Genomic DNA, 19,832 nt, shown 5'->3' with positions numbered 1-19,832 from the left:
ATGCCTATCCAATGAAGCCTCCATAAAAGACACAAGAAGACTGGGTTTCGAGAGCTTCTGAATAGCTGAACGCATTGGAGGCTCCTGGAGGTTGGTGGTCAGGGAGGGCATGGATACCCTGAACCTCTTCCCCCATACCTTGCCCTGTGAATTTCTTCACCTACATCCTTTGTAATCTCCTTTGTAATAAACCAGTAAATGACTCTCTTGGCTCTGTATAGTTACACCTGGCTTCATTTGTGTGACTTTTGCAATGGGAAGAGAGAAAAAAGGTCCCTTGGTACCTCAGCTCGGCCTTATGGTGGCCTCTTTCCTTGAAGGGTGCAACAAAAGCAGGAGAAAAAAAAAGCAAGGAAATAAATAAACTGATAAACATATATTCAGTTTCCCTGAATTCTGCAAGCCGCTCTAGCAAGTTAAATCCAAAGAGAGAGTGTGGAAACTCTACATTGAAGCTGGTAGGTCAGAAGTTCCACAGGCCCAGACTTGTGACTGATGAGGGTCAGGGGTGGTCTTGGGCACTGAGCCCTCAATCTGTGTTTTTTTTTTTTTTCTTTTTGAGACAGAGTTTCACTCTTGTTGCCCAGGCTGGAGTACAGTGGCACATCTCGGCTCACTGCAACCTCTGCCTCCCATGTTCAAGCAATTCTCCTGCCTCGGCCTCCTAAGTAGCTGGGATTACAGGTGCCTGCCACCATGCCCAGCTAATTTTTGTATTTTTAGTAGAGATGGGGTTTCATCATGTTGGTCAGGCTGGTCTTGAACCCCTGACCTCAGGTGATCTGCCTGCCTCAGCCTCCCAAAGTCCTGAGATTACAGGTGTGAGCCACCGCACCTGGCTTCAATCTGTGGTTTTATGTGCAGGAAAATAGTGTCAGAATTGACTTGAATTGGAGGACACCTAGGTGATTTCTGCTGCAGAATTGATTGCTTGCTTGCTTGCTGGTGGGAAGAAATCCCCACACATTTGGTCACAGAAATCTTCTGTCTGTGATTATTGCTGTTGAGTGAGAGGATAGCTCACTTTCTCAAAAAAATACTTTGAATTTTTTTATCCCCACTCTCCTGACATACTTTAAAGTACACCTGATGCTGGAAAAACACAGATTTGAAATGCATGGGTCCACTTGCATGCAAATTTTTCTCAGAAAATATATTAGAAAATTTTTTGGAGATTTGGAGCAATTTGAAAAACTCACAGATGAACTGCATCACCTAGAAATAGCAAAAATTTTTTTAAAAAGTATGTCACGAATGCATAAAATATATGTAGACATAGTCTATTTTATTATTTACCATCCTAAAATATACACATCTTTTATAAAAAGTTAAAATTTACCAAAACTTTCTCTCACACATTTACAGACCATACATGACACCATTTGCTGTTGACAGAAACTTAAAACAAAAATAAAGATGCAGTATTCAATCATAACTGCTTCAAATTCATTATAGTATCTATCTTACTACTGTAACAATTTCGTAGCCACCTGCTGTGGCTATTGCAGTAAGCTCAAGTGTTGCAAGTATACACTTAAAATGTTGTGTCATGCTCACACTTGTAATCCCAGCAATCTGTGAGGCTTAGGTGGGTGGAGGTCAACAAGAGGAAACCCCATCTCTACCAAAAAATGCAAAAATTAGCCCGGCACGGTGATGCACTCCTGGAATCCCAGCTACTTGGGAGGCGGAGGCAGAGAATCGCTTGAAACCAGGAGGGAGAGGTTGCAGTGAGCCGAGATTGCGCCACTACACTCCAACCTGGGCGACAGAAAGACTCTGTCTCAAAAAAGAAGAAGAAAAAAAAAAGTCATGCTACGCTAATTATTACCATGCGAGCAGTTGTCTCTCCAGTAAATTGCATATTACAGTAAAAAGTGATCCCTCACGGTTCTCACTTGTTTTTTCACTGTGTCTGGTGCAATACCCTAAACCTTGAATAAGAAACATGGGAATCATACGAAGTGTCCCAAGGGGTGCTGGAACTGCGCTCAAGAAGCAGAGAAAAGGGCCGGATGCAGTGGCTCACGCTTGTAATCCCAGCACTTGGGCAGGCCGAGGCGGGTGGATCACGAGGTCAGGAGATGGAGACCATCATGGCTAACACGGTGAAACCCCGTCTCTACTAAAAATACAACAAATTAGCAGGACGTGGTGGCGGGCACCTGTAGTCCCAGCTACTCGGGAGGTTGAGGCAGGAGAATGACATGAACCTGGGAGGCGGAGCTTGCAGTGAGCTGAGATGGCACCACTGCACTCCAGCCTGGGCGACAGAGTGAGACTCCGTCTCAAAAAAAAGAAGTGGAGAAAAGTTATGACATTAAAAGGAAAAGTTGAATATTTGGATATACACCATAGATTGAGGTCTGAAGCTGTGGTTGCCCACTATTTCAGGCAAACTATTCATCTTGAAGACACATGACATAAGCTTACAGTATTGATCAATACAGCACAGTACTTATGTCACCTATTTTCTCTTCCTTATAATTTTCTCAATACCATTTTCTTTTCTCTAGCTTACTTTATTGTACGAATACAGCATATAATACAAATAACATACAAATTATGTGTTAATTTTCTGTTTGTTATCAGTAAGACTTCTGGCCAACCATAGGTTATTAGCGGTTAAATTTTTACGGGAGTGGGCCAGGTACGGTGGCTCATGCCTGTAATCCCAGCGCTTTGGGAGGCCGAGATGAGTGGATCACGAGGTCAGGAATTCGAGACCAGCCTGGCCAACGTGGTGAAACCCCGTCTCTACTAAAAATGCAAAAATTAGCTCGGTGTGGTGGTGCCCACCTGTAGTCCTAGCTACTCAGGAGGCTGAGGCAGGAGAATCACTTGAACCCAGGAGGCGAAGGTTGCAGTGAGCCAAGATCGCACCATTGCACTCCAGCCTGTGTGACAGAGCGAGACTCTATCTCAAAAAACAAAAACAAACAACAACAACAACAACAAAAAAAAATTAAGGGAGTCAAAAGGTACACACAAATTTTCAGCTGTGTAGGGGTCAGTGCTCCTAATGCCCTCCTTGTTCAATGATCAACTGTACTAAAAGAAAACGAATGCCAACCTTGAAATTCTGTACACAGTGAAAATATCACTTAAAAATAAAACTAAATAAATCTTTTCGGAAACCAAAAAGGAAAGACTCTGTCTTTAGAATCTATACTGAGAAAACACTAAAGGAAGTTCTTCAGACAGAAGAAAAATGATCGCAGATTCCAAAATTAAAGTTTTGCTAGATTTTAGTTCTAATAAACCTATAGAGATTCAAGAAAAAAAATTAGTACAGAAAGGATAAATATGCAAAAAGTAATAATAGTCATGTCTTGAGGATCTTAAATGCGTTGAGCTAAAAATTCATAAACAAAAGCCCACGGGGTGTGGTGGCTCACGCCTGTAATCCCAACACTTTGGGAGGCCAAGGCAGGCAGATCATGAGGTCAGGGGTTTGAGACCAGCCTGGTCAACATGGTGAAATCCCATCTTTACTAAGAATACAAAAATTAGCTGGGTGTAGTGGCACACGCCTGCAGTCCCAGCTACTCGGGAGGCTGAGGCAGGATCGCTTGAACCCTGGAGGTGGAGGTTGCAGTGAGCCTACACTGTGGCAATGCACTCCAGCCTGAGCCACAGTGCAAGACTCTGTCTCAAAAAAATAAAAATAAATAAAAAATAAAATAAAAAGCCTATATATCACAGGGGGAGGCGGGTGGGGGAGGGTGGCAAATACAATTTTAAAAAGCTTTATGTTTTTATATTGTCCAAAAAGTAGAAGTGGTAAATGTACTAATTTACATTAAGCTTTAGTCAGTCAAGGACGTATGCGGCCGGGCGCGGTGGCTCAAGCCTGTAATCCCAGCACTTTGGGAGGCCGAGACGGGCGGATCACGAGGTCAGGAGATCGAGACCATCCTGGCTAACACGGTGAAACCCCGTCTCTACTAAAAATACAAAAAACTAGCCGTAAGAAGTGGCAGGCGCCTGTAGTCCCAGGTGCTCCGGAGGCTGAGGCAGGAGAATGGCGTAAACCCGGGAGGCGGAGCTTGCAGTGAGCAGAAATTCGGCCACTGCACTCCAGCCTGGGCAACAGAGCGAGACTCCATCTCAAAAAAAAAAAAAAAAAAAAAAAAAAAGGATGTCTGCTGTAACTGTGGAATAACAAAAAGAATAGTAAAAGAATGTATAACAATGGGGATAGGGTAAGAATAAAAAAGACTTAATAAATCTAAAAGAAAGAAAGGACATAAAAATAACAAATGGTCAAATGGAAAAATGTGGTAGATTTAAACAAAATATCAGTAATTTGTAACTAAATATATAAAGACTAAGTAAAAGCAAACTATCATTAAAGATACAATTGTCAGACAGATAAATGCTGTATTCTGATTTTGCAACTTCATATCCTGCCATTCTCTCAATTGCTCACCAGTTCTAAGCATACTTAGTCTACTTGGTTCAGTGATTTTCCATCTCAGGGCCCTTGCACGTAAAGTTCCCTCTGCCTGAGATGCTCTTTCTTCTACTCTTTCCATAGCTCTTTAGATAAATAAGAAAAATCTCCAACCACTTTATCCAATGAAAGTCACCCCTATTGTTTTCTCATCCTTAGCCCTCTGTTTCCTTCATAGCACTTTTCACATTTTTTATTTTACTAACTTTTGTCTGATATCACTTTAGAATTAAGTTTCATTTATTTGTTAACTATGCACATATGTGAGTGTTTAGTATGTGCTGTGTAGTTCATAAGAGTTAGGGATATGGCAATGGATAAATACCTGGTCCTTGCGGAGCTTACACTCTAGAGCAGGAAAGAGACAAACTACCCTTCTCTGTTTTGGTGATTGCTATATTCTAAACACCCGGCAGCATGAGGTATTCACATACTTGAGTGAATGTTTGATCTACTTACTAGAAATCATGCCAGATGACTCATAAAGCTTCCTTCATAAATAACCTTGTAAGAGAGAGAATGTCGCCATTTAAAGGTGAAAAGGCTGCAGCTAAGAGAAATTAAGTAGCTTGCATTAAGTTACACAGCTAATACATATCAATACTCTACCTGTATAATTTAAAAGAAACACCCAGTTTCTAACATGAGGAGCTGCTGACAGATTGATCAAGCAAGAAGGACCATTCTTTCTCTATAGAATAGACTGAAGGTGTTTTGCTTATTTGATAAATCAAATGTATCTTGGGCTTAGTCTATTGGTTATAGGCCATTTGGATCTGCCCATTTTCTTCAAGTATTCCTACTGTCATAGGTCTTTGGTTTTTCCTTACCATATCTGCTAGTCCTCAAAATAATTGGCTACGATCATTGAAACCTGTGACATTCAAAGTTCTCAAAAGGGTTACAGAAAAAACACCGTAGGCACTAGTTATTAATAGAACTTCATCTCTAAAGCTTTAACTGGTCTCTTGTGAGATGGGCAGGACTACTTGTAAATTTCTAAGATATCACCTATTAAGCCTACAATATATATAAAATTGGTAAAATGAAAAGTGTCTATTCCATATTGCCTTTCCCTGGGGTTACTCAGATTTCCCCTAAGCCATGTGATCTGAGACATCCCTGGATCAGACAGCATTCTCAGTTTTGTTATTATGACATAAATGTCAAGCCAATGAAAAACGTTCCACTATATAGAAGAAAAGGGTCTAAGACAGGTAATGTTTCCCTAGGCCAGTTCTATTTATGATCCCTTTATTCCTGCCACTAAAAGTATTATCCCTCTGGCATCCCCAGCCCACAATTTTTAAGTTCCAAAGCAATGGTTTCTAAATCTGGCTGATCTAGGTATGTTTAAAAGACATCCTACAAAGAGTTGGAATATAAATTACTGGGCCCATTTCCTAAAGATTCCATTCAAAATGTCTGAAGTGAAGTGTAGGAATCTCAAGAGCTCCTTAAGTCATTCTGAAGTATAGCCGGTTTAGAAAAATGTCATTCTAGGGAACTCCATTTTGTCACTCACTCATTTCTGGGTATCTACAGGTAGATGATAGATTAAGGGAAACAAGCACTTTTCATTTGAATACTTAAGAAATACTTCAGCCCACTGGATGCCCACAATTTCTAATCACATGCTGTTTAGTTATTCAGTTTCTGCACCAAAAAGTAACATAGAAAAAACCCCATAAAACAAATATTCAGATTCTCGTTGACATTACAAAGAGTTGCAACAGGAAAGTAAGAGTTCTTTTTCTATCAGAGGCCTGTTATATATCAGATGTCTTCCATGTAAATTACTTGAATTTTCACAAAACAATTCTACTGCTTGAACTGAAAAGAAAAATATTGCCTAGAAAAAATTCCTCATAATTGTGGAAAACATTCATGTATATCAATTTATAAAAGAGAGGTTCCTAAAGTATTCTGTGTAAAATTTTTTATCCCAAATTGAGTATTTAAATATATTTGAAGAACTGTATATATTAGATAAATCAGAGTCAACATTTCTACAAATAAGAGATTTTGTGAAACAAATATACCTAAAACATAGTCCCACAGAAAATAACAATTCTAAGTGACCTTAAAATACAAGAATTTATCTCTAGTGAGATATACCTAAAGGACAAAGGTAACTACAATATTCTTAAATGACTACCAGTCATCCAATTGTTGACAGTAGTATTGCATTGAGATTAAAGTGGAATAAAGCAAATAAGCAAATGTGTGTTGCTTATAATTAGTATTTTTGGCGTGAGTGAAAAGAGAGAATATCGCTGAAACTAAAAAAATGCCTTATCATTCTGAATGTAAATCTTTGAATTGGAGTTATCACTGTGAATTAATAAGGTATCTAATCTTAAAAAAATAGAGTTCTAGTACTATCCACTGAAAAGGCCTAGAAACAATGACAAATCCAGTAGTATAGACTGTGGACTCTAAATACCATTTCCTAATACAAGGAACCTGGCATCCTAGGAAAACAGATCTGGGACAGGAAATGTACAGGTTAAGATAGGGACTTTGTGGTAAATGAGAAATCAAAAAAGCCATCCAAAATTACTAGGGTTGTGTGAAAAAGACTCAGTTCTCTCTAAAGATGAGACAATTTATGCATAAATGGGAATAATAAGTTGCAAGAGATAGAAAAATATCAAATATATATGTATATATATGTATGTATATATATGTATGTATGTATGTATATATATATATATATATATATATATACAGTTTTTTTTTTGAGATGGAGTTTTGCTCTCATCGCCCAGGCTAGAGGGCGATGGCGCAATCTTGGCTCACTGCAACCTCTGCCTCCTGGGTTCAAGCAATCCTCCTGCCTCAGCCTCCTGAGTAGCTGGGACTCCAGGCATGCGCCACCATGCCCAGCTAATTTTCTGTATTCTCACGCCTGCAATCCCAGCATTTTGGGCGGATCATGAGGTCAGGAGTTCAAGACCAGCCTGGCCAACATGGTGAAACCTTGTATCCACTAAAAATACAAAAATTAGCCCCGCATGGTGGCGCATGTCTGTAATCCTAGCTATTGGGGAGGCTGAGGCAGGAGAATTGCTTGAACCCGGGAGAATGAGGTTGCAGTTAACCGAGATCGTGCCATTGCACTCCAGCCTGGTTGAAAGGAGCAAGACTGTCTCAAATAATAATAATAATAATAATAATAATAATAATAATAGAACTCTAAACACTGGATGGATATTTGGTTATTTTGAAGAAGTATATATTTTTTTTACATGTGATAGTGAAAATTTTTAAGTGAATATCTTTTAGACACATATACCAAAATATTTATAAATAAAATGTAATTTCCAGAACTCACTTCAAAATAATCTAGAAGTAGAGGGAAAAGGAAGGTGTCATGGAAGGAAGTGAATGGAAGTATAGAGGAAACCAGATTGACCCTGAGTTGATAACTACTGCAACTAGATGACAGATACTTGGGTGTTTGTTATATTATTCTACTCTTGTATAAGGTTGAAATCTGTCATAATAAAAAGTTAAGATTTTATCTAAAGGTAGACCTTCATTGAAATGAATCAACTTCAACATCTCTCTTCAACCACTAATACAGGTAATCGCCACTTCAGAGCAACATAAACAGGAGACATAAAACGAGACAAAAGACTGAAAGTAACTGAAAAACAACACAGCACACATAATCACCCCCAAACACAACCACCATCACCAACCAGATGTGCCCACAGATACTGCAAATTTCCATTAAATGTTGGCATACAGATTCTTACTATTAGAAAACATTTGTGAATTATAGATAACAATCTTGAGGCATTTTGAAGAACCATAATGTATAGTTTCAAATTTTAATGTCTGAAAAGTGAGGTATTGTATTTTGATGTATGTCTACACCAGAAAATAACTGAGATTTTAAATTAAATTTTGTCTCTTACAGGGAAAGGTAGGATAATATTATTACAATAAATTGGTACTTTAGAAACCTAAGGAAATGATCCATATTTCAAGGGAGTTCAGCATATTTAGACTTTCACCAAGTTCCACCAAGTTGCCATTTTGTGACATGTATGAGTTCACCATGTTATAGTCATTCCCCCGCCAAAACAAGTATTTTCTTTAAATACATCGATCATAAAGTATTCTGGCTATTAATAACTATCCATGGGCCAGGCGCGGTGGCTCACGCTTATAATCCCAGCACTTTGGGAGGCTGAGGCAGGCGGATCACAAGGTCAGGAGATTGAGACCTTCCTGGCTAACACGGTGAAACCCCATCTCTCCTCTCTACTAAAAAACAGAAAAAATTAGCCGGGCGTGGTGGCTGGCGCCTGTAGTCCCAGCTACTTGGGAGGCTGAGGCAGGAGAATGGCCTGAACCCGGGAGGCTGAGCTTGCAGTGAGCCGACATTGAGCCACTGCACTCTAGCCTGGGTGACAGAACGAGACTCTTTCTCACAAAAACAAAAACAAAAATAAAAAAACTATCCATTGAATGCTTAAGTGTCAGTTACTCTGCTAAATATCATTGCTTGATTTAATCCTTTTAAATCAAGGTTATACCCCAATGGTAGATATAATCCTCACATTACAAATTAAGAAACTAAGGCTGCAAGTAAATTGCCCCAGATGAAATAATAAACATATTGATTCCTACTGGTTAACAATAGGTCAGTTTTTATCAAATGCTTGGCAATATGTGAAAGTTTATACACGTTATTTCAAACCTCTCAAAATTATGAGACAGTCATTTAACCAGGAGGGCATTCTCATCCTAAGTTTCAAGGAATTTGCTAAAAGGTCATGTGTAATAATGGGAGAGCCAGGATTTGAACACTGATCTGACTCCAAAGCTCATGTCTTTAGCCAGTACATTTAACATCCTCCTAAACTAGCTTCCTGTACAGGTATTCCCTTATTTTTAATATGCACGAACAGAATTGGATACATACTCTGGCTGTGGTTTGTTGAGACTATTACTTCTGATCTTCATAGATTTTAATATTAACATTATGATTCTGCATTGGCACCTTATATTGGTTCATATTAAGGCTTAGACACTCTAGTATTCCATAACACCAGGATCTATTTCCAGAATGTTCTGCCAAATTTAGACCTTAAAGGTAAAATTCCAGCTTCAAATGATGGTGTACTCAAGATTCTCAATTGCATCAGCTGAATGCTGTTTTACATCATCTAAAGTTTGATAAAACATTTTTTTTTTTGCAACTTTATTATCGCTGATGAAATCACTGTTTACATTACAGAGGAAATTGTTATGTTAAATAGAACCTTGAAATACCAAAGATTTCCTTCAACATCACCATGAAGTATTAATGGAACAATCCTTGTGTCAAATGCCTTGTACAGGCTGGGCATGGTGGCTAATTTCTGTAATCCCAGCACTTTGGGAGGCTGAGGCAGGAGGATCACCTGAGGTCAGGAGTTTGAGAACAGCCTGGCCAACATGGTGAAACCCCCTCTATTAAAAATAAAAATTAGCTGGGCATGATGGTGTACCTGTAATCTCAGCTGCTTGGGAAGCTAAGACAGGAGAATCACTTGAACACAGGAGGCAGAGGTTGTAGTGAGCTAAGATTGTGCCACCACACTACAGCCTGGGCAGGAGAGCAAGACTCCGTCTCAAAAAGAAAAAAAAATTGCCTTGTACAAACAAAGTCTATGCCTTTCCCTCTGTTCATGAACCATCATTCATTTACAGACTAGTAATTCTTCTTATACATATATTAATAACTTCATTTATTGTCTCCCAATATTTAATTCATTTTTCCATGATTAAGTCTTAGTAAACTTCTGATGGTTTAAGAACACCATTTATAAACCATTTTAAGAACTCTGCACATTTTTAAAATTAATTATCTTTATCAAAAGGTTTTTTCTTTTTTTTTTTTTTTTTTTTTTTTTGAGACGGAGTCTCGCTCTGTCGCCCAGGCTGGAGTGCAGTGGCCGGATCTCAGCTCACTGCAAGCTCCGCCTCCCGGGTTCGGGCCATTCTCCTGTCTCAGCCTCCTGAGTAGCTGGGACTACAGGCGCCCGCCACCTCACCCGGCTAGTTTTTTGTATTTTTTAGTAGAGACGGGGTTTCACCGTGTTAGCCAGGATGGTCTGGATCTCCTGACCTCGTGATCCGCCCGTCTCGGCCTCCCAAAGTGCTGGGATTACAGGCTTGAGCCACCGCGCCCGGCCCAAAAGGTTTTTTCTTAAACTTTGTTCTTTGATATTAATTTGGATTCAGTTGAGCAGTCCTTAATATTTTGTATTAAACCAAGTAACTTCAAATACAAGAAAATATTTTAGAAATATGCACTAGAAAAGGTGCACCATAATAGAAAACTAGATATAAAAGCATAGTCTAAACTCTTCAGGATTTAAAGACTCATTATCCTATGGTGCTACTAACTAGAATAGGGGGTAGGAAACTTGAACTTAGCATGCTAGAAAATCTTATGATGGGTTTTATAGCTGAAATTGTCTTCTATAAATCAGTTTGTACAGTGTTCATGCCATTTTGTCTTTGTGTTTGCCCATTAAATATGAAAAACTTAGATAACATTAATTTGCTTACGTTCTTAGGCTACAAAGGGTCAACACACAAGCTTTTGAAATAGTTAAAAACAGCACTATTTTATATAGTAGGTAGACAGAAAGTACAGGCAAACTGAAAAATCTAATTGATACACTGATTTTTTTTTTTCCAGCAAGCTTTATTAATCCATCATGGATCTACTCATGTTTGCAGCAGATACCATGATTTCATTACCAGTGAAGGGAGAAAAAAAAAAGAAAAAAGAAAATAGCCTTCAATGTCTGTCACATCTAAGCAGATCTAAACTACTATGGGACTAAACAGCCTAGCTGGTCAGTTGTTATTTCACATCTAATTAAAAGCTTCAGCAAAAGTGGAAATACATTAAAATTCAAAATCTAATACTGTTCTCCTAGTGCCTCAAGTAGTTTATTGGTAGTAATTATCCACATTTCTATAAACATTCTAAGTGACCATCACTAGTGCAGGAATATTTAACATATGAAGTCTCCACATGAAGCTACTTCATTCATTTTGTGTGACACAAGAATCAAGGTTCCAAACACTCAGTTATGCCACTAAAAACAAAAACAAAACAAAAAAAAAACAAAAAACAAAGCCAAAACAAATCCTGCTAGCAAAATGCATTTCTTTCAGTGATTTTTCAGAACCAACAGCTGTTGCTTTAGACATAAAAAATAAGCTGATTTAGTAATATATGGTCACTGGAAGTAAGTCTCTATCTGTAGATAAGAATTAGATAAAGGTCTTTCCTCCTTATAGAGCTTTTTATCCAATGTAAACAGCACCACTGAATTTTCATAAAACAGGTTTGTTACTTTCCCCTCATTTTCTATAATTGTAATTCTTATCTGCCATACTGTTACCATTTCTTCCTCTCTATAATCAGGACTGGACAGCCCATGTAATACTGTTCAATTTGTAAACAAAAAAATTAAAGCTCAGAACACATACAGGGTATCTTTTACATTTTCATTCTACAGCGCATCTTTTACATTTTCATTCTACAGCGCATCAGGTATATTTATAAAGCTTTTGCTCTTCCCAACACACTACAAAAATATATAAAAACCACATTTGTTTTCAGCCAGCAAATATTAATAAAGCAAATATCTCATAACTGGAATATTTTAGAGACCACATATTTTAATTACATCCTCTTGACTAAATCATTAATTTCCTTCTTCATAAATCCATATATGTATCCAGTGCATATTTATTAGTTTACATGCCCATATTTACTATGAATGAGTCAATTATTTTAGGTTCTTCAAGAGAAAGTGCTTCTGACAACAAACTATTTCTATAAATAGCCCTAAATCCCCCAAAAAGTTGTTTTAAACCTGTGTAGAACGATGCATAGCTATTTCTAAAAAGTAAGACTACACACCAAAACATGCTTTGTCAGGAAAACTAATCCATGCACTTGAATACACCCCAAATATCTTATTTTTATTAAAGGCAGACCAACTTAAACATTGTCTAGAATTAAGCTATACCATTAAATTACTTGATTCCAGAAAGCGTCAAAAATCATTTGGCCAAAACTTAAAAAATACTCCTTGTTCCTTACTTAAAAAAAGGACTGGTTGGACCAATGTGATCAGTATAACTGCATATATGTTAATCTACCTTAACATTTCCATCGATTAGCACTTGATCATTACAAAGCCTTGTATGCAGTTTTCTTGCAAAGGCTTCCCCCGCAAAAAGATATAAGCACAAAACACTAGGCAGACACTCTTGAAAGTTTTATTTCACTAACTTCAGGCCAAATTTCCACAACTGTGTTCTGGTCAATTTCCTATCCTTGCTTGGCTTCCCCAAATGCTAGTACCAAAAGATTTGTGGGGTAGGGAGAAGAGACCACTTTAAGAAGCACTGCATTTACTCATCTTCCACAAGGCAACAGAGTTGGGCATCTGATTGTTCAACAAAACAAAGCTTTAATAGCATCCAGGAGGGCAGACAGGCAAACCAGGTTGTAGACACTCTTCTATTTGTCAAAATCAGACCAGAGAAAACCTACTCCACACAGATATAATAGGTATTGATATTCATCTTTTCTTTTTCTGTTGCCGCAACATTTTTCTTCTTTTAATGATCATATCATGTAGTTTCTCAAGTCCTTCCTTTAGGCCATCTCCTATGATTGCACAGGTAGGCTGCAAATGCCAAGGAGTTGATGAGCTCAGTTCACCCATTGCTAACAATTTCTCAATTTCTGAAAGAGACAATGAGTTCCTCAAGTCTTGTTTGTTAGCAACTATAAGTACAGGGACTCCTTGATTTTCTGATATCCTAGTTATTTTGTGAAGTTCAGTTTTGGCTTCCTCCATCCTTTCGACATCAACAGAGTCCACAACAAATACAATGCCATCTGTGCATCTGGTATATGACTTCCACAGTGGCCTTAACTTCTCCTGACCACCTACATCCCAGAAGTGAAACGTGACTGTTTTAGAATTTCCCAAGGTTACCTTAATTTTCTCAGTGTTAAATCCTTTGGTAGGTACGGTATTTACAAATTCATTGAACTGCAGCCTGTATAAGACAGTTGTCTTTCCAGCACAGTCCAAACCCAGAATAACAATGTGGAAGGACTGAAATGAAGGCAGGCTGGACAGGATAGAAGTCTGGTCTGATAGCCCATTCCCCATTTCCAGGTGCAAATAAATGTCCCAAATTGAAGTGCTTTTCTCTTCTCGCTTTAGAACTTCTCTTGGTAGCTGATTCAGCTATAAGACTGCTGGGAGAGGGAAGAAATAATAAGTTATTCTCCTGAAATAATACATTAAAACAGGTTTTCTCTACTTTGCTAAAATAAACAACACGAAGAACTTACAACAACTTGCTTCGCTAAACCAGACGAGATATGAAACGTACATGAAAACACACACAATTCAAGACAAACGATGGAATAACAGTGATTGAAATTATCGGGTTTACTTAAATTGCAGTAATATGTACGTTTTTCTCCTGGGCCCCCAAACCTCAAAGACCTCATTCTGGAAAGAACCCAGTTAACATTATGTGGTCTAAGTGGCCATAACCACAAAGTGCCTATTTGGCAGAAAACTCATAAGCAGATAGTCCTATCTTGGGAATCTAATTCCACATGCTTAACAGCATACCCAAGATCACTATTACCTCCTAACCCTTCCAAAATAACAACGTTCTCACCTCCCGATCCGGAGTCTGGGTCCAAATGAGAAAGCATTGGCAAGCGTTTCCACGCAGGGATAAGCACCCCCACGTCTTTCCAGCTTAGCTCTCCAAGCAGCTCTGCCAGTTATCGCACTAGAAACCTTGGACTCAGACTCCGACCACGCCCACTCCTCCCGGTCCACCCATGATCCCAAATCCCATTGGTCACCCGCATCAGGGTAGCCATGCAACTCCCGCCCCCGCTCCGTAATTGGTGAGGGTAACTGCCACTCCCAGCACGGCGGAGCTGGGCTCTCTCTCGGTCCACCGGCACCACCTGTTGCCCTTAAGTTAGAAAAGGCGGCGTTCTCGGAGGGAGCCGAGCAGCCGCTGCAGGTGAAGGGGAGCCTCGGGCGGTCAGGTCACCGCCAGGCTGCCGGCTCCGTTCGGCCCGGCGCACCTGCAGCGCAGCCAGGGCGCCAAGCTGAGGCTCTCACATCCGGGGCCCGCAGTCACCGCCAACGCGTTAACCCTTTGTCCGCAGGCCCGAGGGTGCCGGCTGTGACCGCGCGGGCCCCTGAGGTGCTAGAGATGAGACCTGGCGCGCCCGCTAGGGTAAGCCCACCTTCCCCGGAGCGGGATCCCTTCACCCTGCCCCTCCGCACACAATCGGCTCTTCTCCCTCGACAGGGCGTGGCCGCCGCGGCAGCCCACCCAGCCGCAGCTCACCTGACTAACCGTCCTTCCTTCGCTTCACTCAACGTTTCTCCCAGCCGCTGGGGAGGCGCGCTGATACCTGTTCCCTGGCACCAGGAAGGCGTGGGCGATGGCGGAGGACTGGGCGCCTGGCGGGCGCCGCGCGCCAGGCTGCCCTAACGGTGCTCGCCCAGCAGCTCCACGCGACAGTCCCCGCCCCCTCCCGCGCGCCGTCCGGGCGCCGGCCTGTTGGGGGCGCGCAGGAGCCGCGTCTCCTAGCAACGCCAAAACAAGGTCGAGTTCGAATCGGCCTAGCGCTGGCTGCCCGCGAGGTCGGATGGGACTTCCGGCCTCACCCCTGAGCGGTTGCTCCCGGTATCCCTGTCTGTGGCGGCCCGCCAGCCTGGCACGATTCCCCACCCCCCCCCCGGCACGGCCTTTCCTCGGGGCGCCTAGGGCATCTGCGGGGCAGCCGCCAAGTGATGCGAGGTTAGGGATTCCGTAGTTCACGGGTTACGGGTGGTCCCGTATATATCGAGGTGACGTGGAGGTCCCCAAGTAGTGGCCTTAAGCGGCCTGGGTTGGCTGGGCTGGTAACTGTGCCTTCCTTCGCTTTTTGTAGAGCAAGTGAACGCGTTCTCTCACGTGGTTCTAGCAGCATCCCTGGGAGCTGGCGACAGATAGAAATATTCCAGTTTGACACATAAGGAAATACACTCTGAAAGATGAAAGATGTTTCTTTTTTTCTTTTTCTTTCAAATTGCTCACGCAATTTTAATTGCGATAATTTCCGATATACCATTCAACTAAACAATTTGCATATGCTGTAGTGAGACATGGAAGTAAGAGTATTTTGCTTGAGTGTCCAGTTCTCTTTGAAACCAGCGTTTGCAGTTAACGACTTGGAAAATACAACACAAAAAGCCATCTAGCCTTTTTAAAAAATCTCTATTTATCCCTTCAAAATTCCCTTTGTGGCCATATACATACTAGGTGGCTCTACCTGCAGAAAGCTGCATTTTCCAAGCAGCGAGAGAGTTTAATCCTTAACTTTCCTGTACTCCTGCCTCTGCTGGCTCCTTTGCATTTTTGTTTGCATCCTCTTCTTTGTCTTCTGTGCCTTTCGTTCTAGGTTAATCTGAGCAAGCTCTTCACTTTTGTCTGTGATATATTTTAGCAGTGAATTACTCCTTCTGGCTAAGAGCTTCACATCTTCAGTGTTAATGGTGGTTCTTTTCGCATGTCTTGCACACATTTCTAGATCTTGCACTGTCGAAAAGTTAGCTCCAAAATTGCTGCAATGATAAGTTTGCTGAACTGCATCTCTGCCCAATGCCACTTCCTCGCAAAGACAACCCACAGTGTAGTGCACTGCTGCTTCTTTGGGCCTCTGTTGGTAAGAAAATGGCTAAGAAAATCCCTGCTGCTCTTCCGCCTCCATTTCCTCCTTCATCAGAACGGGGAGGCAAACGCACGGAAAGGAAAGAGGCTGTGGGGCAGCGGCCAGATTGGATTTTCCCTCCGCAGCCCTAAAGGGATGTTTCTAATGACCCAAGGAAAATTAGCGGTGGTCCTGAAACTGTTCATCGAAGTCTACTAGTCATCAAATGCAAAATGCTTTTCACTGGATGATTCTGACTAAATGTAGTTTTGTCTTTGATCAATAAGTTCACAAATATTTATTGAACACCTAATAGGCTGTAGACACAATTCTGTGTGCTTGGGGATAAAATGGTGAGCAAAACACACTGTCCCTGCCCTTGTGGAATATTGGAGTCTCTATGGATGAATAAATTTATAAAATGTTTTCAGCGGTAATTTCAGGGTTCTTATGACAACTTGCAAAAGAAGTAATGACTTAAAGTTGTAGGAAAGCTTTAGTCGACAAAACATCTTTTTGGTGAAGGCTGTAAGATTGTAACTTGGAAGAACCTATATGGTACACTTTTTAAAAATTGTCCTTTTTTTCTTTTTAAATATAGATTGGAGTTTCCTCAAGAAATATCATAGTTTTTCTCAAGACCACTATTGCCAGTGATATGTATTTCTTTTATGACTACCACAGGAACGTGCATACTTGTCATACTGGATTCTTAAAGTCGAAAACAGCCTGGCCAACGTGGGGAAACCCCACCTCTACGAAAAATACAAAAAATTAGCCGGGCGTGGTGGCAGGCGCCTGTAATCACAGCTACTCAGGAGGCTGAAGCAGGAGAATCACTTGAATCTGGGAGGCGGAGGTTGCAGTGAGCCGAGATCGCGCCATTGCACTCCAGCCTGTGCAACATGAGCGAAACTCTGTCTCAAAACAAACAAACAAAAAAAAAAAAAAAAGAAAAAAGCAACGTAAAATCCTAAGTTCTAAGCACAATGCATAATTTCAAGACAGCCACACTAATTTTGGGAATAAAACCTAGAAACATCAAATGGCATATTCAATTAATTATATTGATCTATTATAAACTATAATTAATCTATTATAAACTAAGGATTGCCTGATTATTTATAATTGTGAAATCTCATTAGCCATTCACATAATGAGCAAATAATTGATAAAGGGCTTAGTGCAATACCCTATTTCCTTTTCTTGGAAATTCAACAGGGATTCTTTATTAAACTGGAATAACTTGCAGATCCTCCTTAAGTCAAGAATTTAGAGCAAGAAAATTCTATGGCCACCCGCTGTTTACAGTAGTTTTGAAACCAGTAGGCCCTTCCAGTATTCCTTGCATAGTCTTCCCTGGAGCAAAAAGGGGAAAAAGGAAAACAAAAACACTGAGGGCTTCCAATCTTGCAGAATCACCCTCAGTGAATTGCACTTTCATGTTATACTCTAGGTTTTAAAACTACAGTAGTCGTTGGCAAACTGCAGCCTATAGGTCAAATTCAGGAGGTAAGAATGGTTTTTACATGTTTAAAGGCTGCAAGAGAATGGATAAGAAAAGAATATGCAATCAAGATAATCTGTGCCCCCTCCCCCCAACAACACACACATACAAAATAAATGTGCTCTCTGCTTCTGTAGAAAAATGTTTGGTATGCCTGTTCTCTCTCTCTCTCTCTCTCTCTCTCTCTCTCTCTCTCTCTCTCTCTCTCTCTATATATATATATATATATATATATATAAAAACCATATGAAAACAACAACAAATGATACTAAAAGCAATAGAATTTGTGGAACACAAAGTTCACTTTGTTTCATGATCTTATAGAAGACCCATTCAGAGATTTTACTTATATTCTATGCCAGAAAAAAATCCCTTTAGGCTGTAGCTTGTAAACAGTGCTTCAGTGCCCTGGGGTGCCTCGGAATTCCTAGGGGTTCTGTGGGATAGTTTAACTTTTTGAGGGAAACACAGTGACATCTGTTGGACCATATTAATAACTACAAATATCAAGTTTGGATCTATCAATTTCATAAATAGAAAGGTTGGGTATTTATTTTAGCCTGAGGTACCATTAAAAAATTACTGAGGCACTAGGGCTTCTGGGAACATTGCCTTTAATTATGGTTTTCCAAACTTGGCCAATGATGAGAAAGAATCACCTGTTAATGCTTGTAAATGTATAGATTCCTGGTTCCTCCTGTTTCAGACCCCCCAAATCAGAATCATCAGGAGAGGAGTCAGTAATCTGTATTTTAAGTAAGTATTTCAGATAATTAATGATTAGACACTTAGAAGAAATACTAATCATAAGAAATGGGTAAGTTTTCTCCTTTTAAATAACTACAACTGAGTACTTTGATTCTCTTTTTGAATTAAATATCAGGACCCATATCAAATCTGATGCCTGTGTTCTCACTTTTAAGTAGAAGCTAAACAATGGATACACATAGACATATAGAGTGGAATCATAGACATTGGTGACTTCAAAAGGTGAAACGGTGGGAGAAGGGTGAGGGATGAAATACTGCCTATTGGGTACGGTGTACACTATTTGGGTGATGGGTACACTAAATGCCCAGACTTCACTACTACACGATATATCCATGTAACACAACTGCACTTATACCCCCCGAATCTATGAAAATAATAATTAAAAATCAGATGCATGTGGCATTCTTCTTCTCTTCCATAGCCTGATTTTTTATGATAGACATAAGTTAAGCATGCACATACTGAAATAGTGTCTTTCCTTACCTTTGTCACAGCATGTGTATGTGTGTGTATGTGTATAGATAATATAGATGTATATGTTTAGGGTACCTCACTTTAGTAGTTTCCATGCATATTTATTATGAGAATAATAGAGAATTTATTAGAGAATTATTGAGAGGGATATAAACATTGATTCCCTTGTATCACTTTATTATCATCCTTGCTAAACACATGGCCTTCCTCTTTTAGTTCCTGTTTTGGTTGACGGCAGTTTATTCAGTAGTCCCAAGTGGAAATTTCAGGGCCATGTAAAAAATTCTCCTATATCCCACTTATGATTAGCTATCAAGCTCCCTTTAGTTCATGTTTTTCCGTTCCTATTTCCACTACTTGCATCTGGTTTTTGTGACCTCTCACCTATACTAATTTACCTCCTAACTGATTTTTCAGCTAAAAAGCAGTGGAGCAGGAGTTTGTTTCCTGTGTCTGGCTCCAAGTCTCTTAACAACTGTATTCTAGGGAGTTCACATTTAGGTTAATTCATTTTGATCCATGGCAGCATAGAGCCAGGGTACAATTTTTGATAAAACTTTAAAAAGAGGATGTCGGAAGGGAAGTACAACCCAAAATTCACTAGAAATGGGTCCTAGATAAGAGTTTTCAGAGTCCACAAGTCTAAACCCTCCTCCTGAACTTCTTTTATGGACAGCTTCAAGGCCTAGCTCCATCCAGTTCCAAGTCACAGGACAGTTTGCCCCTTCCTCTGGAAAAGCCTTCACATGCCTCTCCATACCTGAGTGCAGGTCCAACTGCCAAGAAGCCCAGTGGTAAAAAGGCATCATGCCACACTACAAGAGGCAGATCCAAAGTTAAGAAAT

The 19,832-nt window shown here is 40.1% G+C and overlaps 1 protein-coding gene, 1 non-coding gene and 1 pseudogene across 5 annotated transcripts; 1 reads left to right on the top strand and 2 right to left on the bottom strand.

Moving 5' to 3' along the window:
* Window positions 1–201: 201 nt before the first annotated feature.
* Window positions 202–332, top strand: LOC112425569 (small nucleolar RNA SNORA64/SNORA10 family). The gene has a single exon (XR_003016689.1). It is a non-coding gene; the product is annotated as a small nucleolar RNA SNORA64/SNORA10 family (small nucleolar RNA).
* Window positions 333–12,749: 12,417 nt separating this feature from the next.
* Window positions 12,750–15,028, bottom strand: LOC105475605 (ARF like GTPase 4A). 4 transcript variants are annotated; one of them, XM_011731004.3, is made up of 2 exons: window positions 14,888–15,028; window positions 12,750–13,760 (listed from the first exon to the last, which is right to left on the bottom strand). In XM_011731004.3, the coding sequence occupies exon 2, from the start codon at window positions 13,669–13,671 to the stop codon at window positions 13,069–13,071; it is 603 nt and encodes a 200-aa protein (XP_011729306.1). In that variant the 5' UTR covers window positions 13,672–13,760; window positions 14,888–15,028; the 3' UTR covers window positions 12,750–13,068. The 4 variants fall into 4 exon arrangements, with proteins under 4 accessions (XP_011729306.1, XP_011729307.1, XP_011729309.1 ...); XM_011731005.3 differs by having other exon boundaries at window positions 12,750–13,757; window positions 14,888–15,027; XM_011731007.3 differs by lacking the exon at window positions 14,888–15,028 and adding an exon at window positions 14,195–14,591.
* Window positions 15,029–15,836: 808 nt separating this feature from the next.
* On the bottom strand, window positions 15,837–16,307 carry LOC112425494 (centromere protein S pseudogene; annotated as a pseudogene).
* Window positions 16,308–19,832: the final 3,525 nt, after the last annotated feature.

Source organism: Macaca nemestrina, chromosome 4 (assembly GCF_043159975.1).
Source record: "Macaca nemestrina isolate mMacNem1 chromosome 4, mMacNem.hap1, whole genome shotgun sequence".
Taxonomy (NCBI): Eukaryota; Metazoa; Chordata; class Mammalia; order Primates; family Cercopithecidae; genus Macaca; species Macaca nemestrina.
This window is presented reverse-complemented; position numbering and strand designations above follow the sequence as displayed.

What these genes read in the sequence shown, in the direction of transcription:
- LOC105475605 (XM_011731004.3), bottom strand. Translation starts at nt 13,671, where the DNA reads ATGGGGAATGGGCTATCAGACCAGACTTCTATCCTGTCCAGCCTGCCT.